The following is an 11,974-nucleotide window of genomic DNA, read 5'->3' as shown; positions in this document are numbered from 1 at the left end:
GGGGCTTTGAGTAACCCGGTCTAGTGAAATGTGTCCCTGCCCATGCCACGGGGGTGGAACTAGATGATCTTTAAGGTCCCTGTCAACCCAAACCATTCTATGGTTCTGAGCTGTCCTGCTGACATGCTAATGCTTTGCAAAAATCCGTGTTTAGTGAAAAAGCCTTTGGGAAAAAAAAATCTTAGGTGGTGTAAATAAACTTGGGATATTTCCCATCGCGCCTAAGTGCCCCTACCGCTTCAGCAGCTCACTGCTACACAGTACAGTTTTCCAAACTGCACCTGAGCACGTAGGAAACACAAAGGTAAAGTTGAAAAATAAAATAAAATAAAACAGCTGCTTTAGCTGGCTCGGCGGCGCGCGGGTCACGTGGGCGCGCCACCGCCAATCGGAGCGCGCCACGGGCGCTCGCGAGGCTTCAGTCTCCATGGCAACGCTGGGCCCGCAGCCGTCCGAGCGCCGGCGGAGCGGCCGCCATGGTGAGTAGCGGGAGGGGGCCCGCCTGGCATTCCCGCTTCATTCCCGCTTCATCCCGGTATCCTGGCACCGAGGCACTCCGCCCCGGGAGGCTGGCCCGCAGCAGGGGCAGGGGTGCGGCCTGTCATCATGCGGGAGCCGCTCGGGGCAGCTGCGGCCACCACCTGCCCTCCCGGGCATCCCTGCCATCCATGCGGAGTCTCCCAGGGCTTGGGGGTTTTGCGGGATCCGGTGGCCAGGTGGCTTATCTGCGTATCAGAGTGGCTGATCACGAGTGGCCTCTGCTTATGTGTTTATTTACTAGTATAATTTCCTTTCTGTCTGTAATGTATAGAAGCTTTCAACTAAAAAAACCCTCCAGCAACAGCAAAGACGACATTAATTTAGTTTTCCGTATGACCCCTCATCTGCAATATGTGGGATTTGGTGGGCAACATCGGTCTTGCAGCCACATTGTAAGAGCTGGTTTTATTTAGTGCTGCTTCCTCGGCTGCATTGAGTTTCCAGAGTATTTGTCAGAACCCAGGACATCCCTCTGGCTGTCCTGAGCAGCCAAGACCCCTGCCAGGGGGTTCAGAGACCCTGGCACAGAGCCCAAGATGCCTGTGGTTTTGATTATGACCTGTGGAGCAAGTTACCAACCTTAGATGAAGATCTGCAAGCTGCAACAGTTAAGTAGAATGGTAGTGAATTTATCATGGGGTGAAAAAGTAGATTTTGAGGTTTTTAGAATGGAGATTCAGAGGGGCAAGATGAAGAGGTCTGGGCGTGTCCAGCCTTTCTTTTTGACCTCCGTCTTCTGCTGTGATGTTGGCACTTACATATTGGTTTAGAGTAGAAGCTCACTGTCTAGCATAGGTGGTAATTATTAGAAAGTAATTGTAAACATTGTATATGTAGTTTTTAGTATAAAGACATAACACCGCCCTAGGGGCAGACAGAATGCCTCGGACTGTCTTGCTGAGTGGACCTCAGCAGGCCAGGAGAAAGAACTTTATAGATAAGATGCAATAAACAACCTTGAGACCGAGAACTGAAGAGCTCTGACTCCTTCTTCAAGTGCTGGGCTGAGAAAAGAGACTTTTGAACTTCTCTCAAGGTCACTCTGACCAGCTAGAGACCCCAACAAGTATTGATTGATCATCCAGGTATCCCAGGATAGCATTGTCACTGGAGCTTCCCTAAGGACAAGGTGATCAGATGAACTGTTTTGTCTGAGTTAATACATTGCTGTCTCTCCCCAGCATCAGCCAAGCTAACAAAGTACATTGGAGTAAATGAAATGGACCTGCCTTTGCATCAGCTCTCCAGGGACTGTGGTGACAAACTCCCAGTCGTGCCCTGTTGTGCCTCATTGTCACTCATGCTACCTGCATGAGCTGTGTAGTTCTGGTGTGGTTGCCAATGCCAATAATCCTTTGAAATAGAGGCACACATAAAAGGGCCACTTAGCCAGCTCTAAAATTACTTCCTTCTTAATTTGCCCTGGCAATATTTGTTTCTGGGTGTCCTGGTTTAGGGCTGTTGAGAAACAAATTCGGGTTATCACTTAAGATCTCGTTCTTCATCAAAACCAGCACGGGCAGCAGGTTGAGGGAAGTGATTCCCCCCTCTGCTCTCATGAGACCCTATCTGGAGTGCTGCATACAGTTCTGGTGTTTCCAGCTTAGGAAGGACATGAAGCTGGCAAGAGCACTGGAGCACTTCCCCTATGAAAATAGACAAGTTGGGGGTGTTCAGCCTGGAGAAGAGAAGGTTGTGGAGAGACCTCATAGCAACCTTCCAGTAACTGGAGGGGGGCTATAGGGAAGCCAGAGAGGGACTCTTCATCAGAAACTGCAGCAATAGGACAGGGAATAATGGGCACTAATTGAAAGAGAGTAGGTTTAGATTAGATATATGGAAAAAAATTTCATTGTGAGGGTGGTGAGGCACTGCAACAGGTTGCCCAGAGAAATTATGGATGCCCCATCCCTGGCAGTGTTCAAAGCCAGGTTGGATGGAGCTCTGAGTAACCTGGTCTAGTGGAGGTGTCCCTGCCTGTGGCAGGGAGTTGGAACTACATAGTCTTTAAGGTCCTTTCCAAAACAAACATTCTGTGGTTCTGTGAGAAGTCTCAAGAGTTTACATAAAAAGTAACAAACATAACATACTTTCCTCTGGGCTTTTGTTAGTACATCTATGAAAGATACATCATTCAGCTACATTATGTATGTGTAATGTAATACCAAGATATATTTATCTAAGAGCTTCGTCTCCTGTACAGTCCTTCTGGTTCTGATTCTCTGATTGCCTCTGTCTCTCTGATTTTGTATGACTTTTTGGAGGTTACTTGAGCCCTTCCTTCCAAGTACTGGAGCTTTCTCACCCACCTATGAGAGGTGCATAGGGACTCCATATACTAAAATATGGTTGTTTTTCACCATGCTAGTTAGCATGCTAACCCTGTGAAAGCAGCCACAGAAACTAGTCAGAAGGCAAGTGTTCACAGTAGTTATGCTCATTTTTCCTTATATTTGTGCTTGTATCCTCCTCCACAGGCAGAGCTGGGCGTTAATGAGCACCACCAGAACGAAGTGGTCAGCTACATGCGCTTCGCTCGTTTCAAGCGTGGCATGTGTCTCAAAACAGTGGATTCTTGTTTCCAGGACCTCAAGGACAGCAGGTGCTGTGTGGGGTGGTGCTGAGCAAGCATAAAGCAAAATATGCTAGCAGCAGTGGCAGGTTTGAATACTTTATGTGGCGAGTTTTCTCCATTTAGGTTTGTATGTTCTTGTATTTTCCAGAAATTACAAGTCAAATGCTTTTAAACCCAAGCTTGTCAAATTCTTAGGAATTAACAGAGATATTGACAGCATGACATTGCTTCATATCTTGCTTCTGATATGTAAATTCGAGGCAAGGCTGTAGATGAATTAATATTTGTGATTTTAATGATTTAAAGAGAAAATTCAAATAAAATAACCAATTAGTAATGCTGAGGTCATCTAATAATGACTGACAGTGGATATTTTTAGGAAATATTGCATTATATGAATGATGCCTGTGTAGTGAGACCTCATAACAAGGCAGAATTGTTACTTTTATCACACCTGACTCATCTTGACCTCTCTGTTTAGACTTGTTGAAGAGACCTTCACAGTTGACGAGGTGATAGACATGCTGGATGGGCTGCAGAGTGTTGTACACAGCGAAGTGGAGTCAGAGCTCATAAACACAACTTACACCAACGTTTTACTTCTGAGACAGCTCTTCTCACAGGCTGAGAAATGGTACCTGAAGTTACAGACAGACGTCTCTGACTTGGAGAATCGGTAACAGCTGTTGGACTATACTTGCAACAATAAGAAAACATCAAAGTGTTGACTATTTGCATTCTTTTCCTAACCATAGAAACCTATTCTTTTACTATTGAATCAGTGATAGGTTAGCTTCAATGTTTCCATCTATAAAATAGCAAGATACAAAATAATTTCAAAATTGTGAGCAAGATGTTTGATTAGTAATATTCTTACTTGAATTAATCATGTAGGAGCTGGTGACTGGACTCAATTAAAACTTTTGTTGTCTGGTTAGATTATATTTTAATTAAGGATGCTAAATCTATTGTAATGCATGTATCATGCCATTGTAAGACATGATCTGTTGCATTTATGGTATTTGAGTCAGGCTTCATCCTGTACTTCTGACAAGAATTTCACATGCAAGAAAAAGCATAGCAGCAGCCTGGTAAAATGTGTTTCTTAGTGTAGCTCTTAGTAAAGAAATGTCTCCTTATATTTTTCTTTGGTAAATAAATGCCTCTTTATTTTTTTTTTTCAAGAGAATTATTGGACCAGGTTGCTGAGTTTGAAAAATCAGAATATACCTCTTCAAACAAAAAGGTAGAATTTTATTTTAATCAAATGTCATGTGGACTCATGACAGATGTTTAAAATGCTTAGTATTGACTGTCTGTGCTTAGGAGAAAACCAGAACCAAAACCCCACCCTTTCTTTTTCAAAACAGTCTTTGAAACTCTCCAAAAAGTCACATTTTGCATTTTGGCACCAAGGCTCTCTCTGAAGTGCCTTGACTGTTTGCAGAGTGCCTGTTCTGCCCTTCTGGGGTGTGCCTCACACACCTCATCCCAAGGTCAGCCAGATCAGGATGTGTTGAAGCCTCTGCTCCTGGGTTCCCTTCCCCTGGCACCTGGGCTGAGACTGGGACATTCACTTGTGCCAAAATGGACCCAAGAGCTGAGAAGATTGCACAGTAGAGATATTACTCTAGTTTGTCTTGCATGAATATGGCTGCAAACCTTATTAAAGGTGTATTTATTATATTGTATTTATATATATAAAATACATGTTATTATATTGTATTTATATATATAAAATACATGTTATTTTTAATACCTTAAATGAGAAAATTATTTGGAGCTTTGTAGATACTTTTAACTCTTACAATCACTCAAATATTATGTTCCCCTTACTCCTTTTTTCTTTTGGTTGCTGCAGGATTGTCAGTCTTCTGTAGAACCATGTTTGCAATACTTTTATGTCTCTGTGCACTGTCTTTGTTTAACTTAAGCTCAAAGTGAAGTCCATAATTTAGGAGCCAAGGAAGCAGTAAAAAATGAATTTGAAATAAAAGGTTGTTCATTTGCTTTGCAAAAGAAAGCTGAATTGACTATCAGTAGTTATTTTACAGGCTAAAGAGTACTTTTCTTACCCCTAAAAATATGTATAATTTAATATTTTCATCTTTGTTATTTCTTTAGTCCACTGCAGATCCCATTAAACCGAAACTTGCTCCATTAAATGAAGGTGGATCAGAGCTGCTAAACAAGGTAAGAGCTTGACTGTTCAGGCAGTTGTGGTCAATGATCATTCTGCTTATTGAAATGAACTGAATAACTGTACAGTAATATTTATATAATGTGTCCATCACTATACAGACATCACAGTAATATATCCCAGAATGTAAAGTAAAGTACTAGTAAATTAATAAACATTGTAAAGCATCAGAAATTTATTGTGCACTTATGATCTCTAACATGTATCGCAGTATCAACCCCTCTTTTGCAAAAACATTTTGGTCTTTGTAGTAATTTATTTTTCCTTTTAATGGAGTAAAATAGTAAATTAGTTCCATACAGCTAGCTGGAGCTTCAACAAAGAAGTAAATTAAAATATGCAGCTGGCTGAAATGACCAGGTTATTGAATGTTTTCTGTATCACCTCAAGTCAATCTTATTACATCCATTCTTTTTTGTTTTGTAAGTTGGTTAAATTCCTCCTGAAGAAACCGGCACTTAAAGAATTTGGACTTTACTGGTTTTGAAAACATTTGATTTCTAACTTGTAAACATTTTCAGAATTAGGAAACACTTTCTTGTACTTAATACTATCAATAGTTTTTATTAGGTATTGTACTCATTTAATTCACCTGCACTTTTCTAAAATGTCACACTTTTTACAGTACCCTTTTAAGTTTTTGATTATCAAGATAATTATCAAGGAGTTTTATTTTCTGTCTTCTCTCCTGTATTCCCAAATGATGTGTTGAGTACAATGTCTGTCTCAAATTGTTGTTATTCACTGCAATAATTAAAGCATTCAAAGAACTCAGGCTCGTGTTTTGCTTATAGGTTAATGTAGTTCTCTTCCAAAAATAATTTCATAACAGTTTTTCTTGAATATGTACATCTGTTGTCTTTTTTTCCCCCAAAATCATTCAAAGTTCATGTGGTGAATTTACTCTGATGAAACATGGGTATTTCCTGTGACACAGAACAAGAGATGCAGTAACCTGGTATTTGTCTCTTTTGAAAAGGAACTGCAGATAAATTCTTCCTTACCTGTTGATTGAAAATATGAATTATAAGCAACAATGTGATTTGCATCCCTAAACATGCAATTTTTAATCATGAATCTTGTTACTAACAAGATACTGATCTCAATAATCTCAATGCAGTAAAGCACGTGTTTAAGTGAACAGCCCTATATGTTACAGTAGAATTGGAGACTTAAATTGCTTTCTCACTGAGGCAAAAAAAAACCACAATAAATTAATGAATTATTGATTTCTTGTGGAGGCCATTTTTATAAGCATTTAGGATCTCTTTTGTTTTCTGAAGTTATGAAGTGTATTTTCTTCCCTGAAATATTTGCAAAATCCAAAATGGCACCAGGGTGTGTTCACAAACATTTTCTTGTTCTTTAACCCAAAGACAGTTGCTCATCTCCAAGAAGAAAATGAAAAATTGAAGACCAGACTCAGGACCATAGAAACACAGGTAAGTTGCCTGTAATCTTGAATGCTTAATGTTGGTTACATATTTAAAATTATCTAAATAATAATCCCATGGTTATTATTATTATGTTTTCAGTTAAAATACATTTCCGAGGTTTTAAATTTTCAATGTATTGCAGGCTACTGCTGCCCTAGATGAGAAGTCCAAGCTGGAGAAGTCACTGAGGGATTTACAGATGATCCAAGGAGATCAGAAGGTAAATATAATTATATCCCTCTCCTCCCATTTAACACAACTGTTGCCAGCACATCCAAAATGTTGGTCTGTATGGTGTGTTCCTGTTCTGGCAAATACAAGAGTTTAAGTTAGTGTTGTTCCTGCTGGTCTGTCAGTCAGCAGGTAATCCATAACATTAGTTGATGTTATGACATGTATTCAGGAACTATCAGGAAGTAGTATTCCAGAAGTCATATTCCCAGGGCTGATACCTGTATTAACAGACACAAATCTCTGTCTGTCTGTTTCTTCATGTTTAGAGTGATACCTGTCGTTGTCAAGGTGGTCACGACACAAAGCAGAGACCACAAGCAGTCTCAGATGGAACTCTTTATTATTGAACATGGCTGACCTTTTATATACTTTCTAATTGTTTATACTTCTTCTGTCCTAACTATTAGCTACAATAAATCAACATAACACTATTAGTAAAAAGTTACAGTGACTTCAGCTAACTTTCTAAAAATACTTCGTCCAGCTACAAAGTTCTCTTCTTATCTTTTTTCAGCTCCTCACTTCTCTTAGTCTCCTTAGTTACAGCCTTGGAGAAAACTCCTTATCAGCTTCTTCTTGCTTCTCAGCTTCTTCTCACTCCTTTAGCAACAAGCCTGCTATTAACCCCTTCCACAGATACCTAACCTGGTTTTTAGAGCAACAATAAAACACTAATTCTTTCGCACATTTGTCACTTGATGTTGACAGGAACAAGCCAGACTTGCTGCTTGTTTGATTTTTTTGTAGTTCTCCCTATATCAGCATACTGTTAAAACTGTTTCATTGTTTATTTTTATTACTTGAGGTTCTTAATCTGTTTTGTAAATGAGGACTTCAGCATGGTGAGGTGCTGCTGGCAAAAAAATGTAAGAAGCCTCAATTCATGTTGACACAAGTAACTTTCTTCAGGTCACCTGAGTATTCTTCTAAGTTTCTACATTTATTTGTCAATAATTAAAATTCTCCAAAGTTTGTTCATATGTAATTGTGTCTTAAATTTAAAACGTTTCAGTTCAGGCTTTCAACAAAATTAGAAGACTTTAATCCCATTATTTTGAGTAATTGACTTTAAAATTCCTGCAATATTTACAGATTAGGAAGCGAGGTTCAAGATAATAAAACATTTCTATTTTAATTTTCACATTTTAATCCTGATTTCTTTTTATTTTGCTTTCTACCTGGTTTATGGTATGTACTTGGTTTTCTTTATATGTTAAAAGTTTACTTAGTAGCTTTCAAAATTGTATTCAATAATATTTTTTAATAGGGAACTTGATTAATCAGTCATGGCAAATATTTTCTTTCTCTGTTTTGTTAAACTTTAAATTATTAAAGGTTTAAAATATAAAGGGGTGTATTAAATCCTGGATAATATTGTTTGTAGTGTTAGAAGATTGGAACCAAATCTCATCCTGCTTTTCTGGTTAAATATGAATTGGCCTCAGTGTCAGGGCTGCTGTGTATCTTCAGCTTTCATGCCCTATTTTGCCCTCTGTAATCTGTGACTTTATCTCAGTTGTTCATAAAGCAGTAGATTTCAAACTCTTTGAGCAAATAAATGACTGCCAAACCACAACTAGTTCTTAGGGATCACTCATCAGATTGTTTTTTTTTTTAATTAATAGTTAACAGATAGCTTCATATAGAAAGTGTGAGTTACAGTAACTGGGAGTAACTCCCAGCAGTAACTGGGAGTAACTGCTTTGTCAGTTCAGTTTAATTTGAAGATTTAGAATTTTTGCATAAATGACTTATGTCATGGTTAGTAAATAACAATTAAAATGTAAAACATGGATGTAGTGCTTATCAACACTGCAGCCTTGGACTCTGTCTCAGAATTCAAAATAAGCTTTTCATCTGTACAGGTACTACTATCCTGTTCTCAAGTCTTATGTTCCAGACAGAAAAAGGAGCAAGGCTTTCTTAGGTTTTAGATTTTGTTGTTTTAAGGTGCTTCTAGTTCAGCCTCATCCTGAGTCACGACACTTTTGAGTTTAAAACCTAAAATGTTTTGTGTTTGGTTTTATTTAAATGAAAATCCATAGGACAGTTACATGATCATAACATTTTATGACTCAGAACTGATATTCAGAAAAGTTTCAATTGATTCTTCTCATAAGGAACAAGAAAGTTGCTTTGCAACTTGGAGCCTCTTTGTGTAAGACACCTGAGAACGGTGCAGTGTTGGTACCTGGCTGAGAGTGTGAGCCTTTACACTTTCAGCCTTTCCTACCTGTCCCGCACTAACAGCTTTGGAAATGTTTCAAAAAAACATTGCAGCGTAGACATTCAGATCTTAAATGGTAATTTACTGTTTCTGTGTGGTAAACAACTTCTTGTAATATGATTCATCCTCTGGCTCGAGCAAATTCATAAAGCAGCAAAGTACAGGAACTTAAAATCTCATCTTGGCTGAGAAGACATTCCAGCCATCTTTAAAAAGCCTTTATTAACAAGTTTTTAAGTTATAAATCCTGCTCTAAGTTCTTTTGTAGTTGAAGCACTTCTCATTTAGACTTTACAGGAGTAACTTGTACATAATTTTTAAAAGTGAAGGTGTACCTACTTTGTGTGGAATTTGGCACTAAAATTTTTAACTATTTCTTCTCTTGAATTTGACGTATTTTAAATATTTCTTCTTGAAGAATAATGCAAACCAGGATATCACTGAACTGGAGAATAAAGTGGCAGCTCTGAAATCCCAGTTTGAGAAGACTTTGAATGACACTACTGCAAACCAAAAATTCTTGGAAGAGGACTTGGTGACAACAAAACATGACTTACTGAAGGTTCAGGATCAGCTATCCACAGCTGAAAAGGTTAGCATTTTATTGTAATGTGAAGGTGCATTCCTTGCTCACGTTTTAACTGATTAGTGATTGAACAAGCATAAGCTACAGGATGCAGAGTTTACCAGGCCACACTTTTACCCTTGTATTTTTGTTATTTCAGTGGCAAAACACGTGAAACCTAAAATAGCAAACCCACAACTGACTGCATGGTTATAACTAGATGAATATTAAAAAATTGACTATTTGTCTCAAGAGAAATTTTTAAATGAAAAGTGTATTCCCAGTCTTCTGAAGACTTTTATCTTGATTTTGTTAGAAAATGAAGTTGGGGTATCTATGGCTGCCCCAGTAATCTCCTTTGAATCTACCAGCTGACTTTATCTAAATTTGAGTTAAGTTACAGAAAACTAGTATTGTCAAACTTGAGGAGGAAAAGCAAGTTGTGTTTTTTAAAAAATACTTTTTTCCCTAGTCTTCATAATATGTAAATAATATGTTGATGTTATTATGTAGGAACTGGAGAAGAAATTTCAGCAAACAGCTGCCTATCGCAACATGAAAGAGATTCTCACCAAGAAGAATGAGCAGATAAAGGATCTGCGTAGAAGACTTTCCAAGTAAGTGATGCTGCCCTGTCTGTCTCGACAAGATCCTTGTTCTGGATCCATGTTCTGCTCCCTTTTTGTCTCTAAAACAGTCTATACATTTTCCCTTAAAAAGAACTTCTAACAGGCTATACTTTGATTTTTAACAAACCAGTCCTTTGAATGGATGTTTGGTGTGGTTAGGGCAGCTGCCATGTAGCAAGTAATGAGAGAAATTAGTGTGGAGAGCATACAGGGTATTCATGGCTATGGTAGGTAAGTCCTCAGGTGCTACACACAGAAAAATACAGATGGGAGATGTTCCAGGTGCTTTGGCAATTGGTTAGGTTTGTGGGTAGGTCATTCCTTCATTTTACTATTTGGTAAACTGGCCAGTTTTAAAAGGAGAAAATAGTCTAAAAAGTAAATTAATTTGTCTGTGGCTTAAGTCGTACAGCAAATCTTGACAGAAATGTGTCACTCTTGGGTGTAATTTATTGCTTTGGTTTCTTTAGAGACAAAATGTCTTTGGAGTATTTTCTAGTCTGTTTTAATAATTTTTCTATTTATTCCTTTTTAATCCTAGATATGAGTCAGAGGACTGAAATACCAAAAAGCATCTGATCTATCAGAAGTTGTCATGGAAAGAAAATGTAGGCTGGTATTATTTTTCAATAATTTTTGTTTTGAATGGTATATTCTTTCCTTCTAGTGTTTAAAATAACTCTTTATTAATATTAATTTCACACTGAAACTCTTACCTTACTTCCTTGTAAACCTACAGTTTATAGGTATTAGTTTCTGCAGTCATGTTTTAATGGTTAACCATTGACATTCCTTGAGAAATAGCAAACAGGACCTTGTTGAAGAACTGAGAACATTCCCTACCAAAAAAAAAGGAGTTTATTTTTGTTAAAAAAAGGGGGGGAAAAAGACCAAAAATATATGCATTAGAGTTTTTGATGTCTTCAAGGTGGAAACTCCAGTTGTTACTTTTGTGTAGTTAATGTAGTTATGAAGTAGCATTATATGTAAGAATTCCATCAGAGAGAGAGTAGGAGGATCAAAAAAGAAACACTGATTCTGTAATGTTACTTCACACTGGACATGTCATAGTTCAGCAAAGTGTGGTCAGTAGCATTTTTCTAGTGGGTGTTCATTAGATAATGAGATAAATATGCTTTATGGCCAGAGTGCTGGACCCTTTCAAATAAAGTTGTGCTTTTTCACTTTAATTGATTTAAAGCAAATTTGAACATCAGAAGACAGATTCTGATTTTGCCAGTATTCTAAATATTGAGATGATAATCTAAATATGCATAGGAAAGTTAGCGGAACAACATTTTTGGGAGAAAACTTATTTTAGATGTTTTCATCTCCTTTCTTAATGTAACCTCACCAGAAAACAGCTTACTTCTCTTTTGTGTTCTACTTGTAATGCTCTGCCTTGCATTTGTTTGTCAGTTGCCTAATAGTGCATTCTACTTGTTCATCTGTCCCTGTTCATATGTATCTTGTATTTTACTTCAAATAAAATACTATGTTTTCAAACATTTGATCTTTAAGGAGATGGAGTTTTTTAATAGGAATGTTTTGTATAGCTGTTTTTTTTA

General features: G+C 37.8%; 1 protein-coding gene across 2 annotated transcripts; it reads left to right on the top strand.

The window, feature by feature from the left end:
• The first annotated feature begins 374 nt into the window (after positions 1-374).
• On the top strand, positions 375-11,914 carry LZTFL1 (leucine zipper transcription factor like 1). Of its 2 annotated transcripts, none has more exons than XM_071429616.1 (10): positions 375-479; positions 3,018-3,142; positions 3,597-3,791; positions 4,301-4,361; positions 5,240-5,308; positions 6,692-6,757; positions 6,894-6,971; positions 9,646-9,804; positions 10,291-10,394; positions 10,948-11,914. In XM_071429616.1, the coding sequence occupies exons 1-10, from the start codon at positions 477-479 to the stop codon at positions 10,964-10,966; spliced, it is 879 nt and encodes a 292-aa protein (XP_071285717.1). In that variant the 5' UTR covers positions 375-476; the 3' UTR covers positions 10,967-11,914. The 2 variants fall into 2 exon arrangements, with proteins under 2 accessions (XP_071285717.1, XP_071285716.1); XM_071429615.1 differs by having other exon boundaries at positions 9,631-9,804.
• Positions 11,915-11,974: the final 60 nt, after the last annotated feature.

The sequence above is a fragment of the Agelaius tricolor genome, unplaced genomic scaffold (genome assembly GCF_023055355.1).
Source record: "Agelaius tricolor isolate 1412-34295 unplaced genomic scaffold, bAgeTri1.0.p SCAF_6, whole genome shotgun sequence".
NCBI lineage: Eukaryota > Metazoa > Chordata > Aves > Passeriformes > Icteridae > Agelaius > Agelaius tricolor.
Note: the sequence above shows the minus strand (reverse complement) of the source record. Positions and strands in the feature narration are given on the sequence as shown.

Coding starts and splice junctions, on each gene's coding strand:
- LZTFL1 (XM_071429615.1), top strand. Junction 3,792..4,300: donor GTCTCTGACTTGGAGAATCG/GTAACAGCTGTT, acceptor TTTTTTTTCAAG/AGAATTATTGGACCAGGTTG. Junction 6,758..6,893: donor TCAGGACCATAGAAACACAG/GTAAGTTGCCTG, acceptor AATGTATTGCAG/GCTACTGCTGCCCTAGATGA.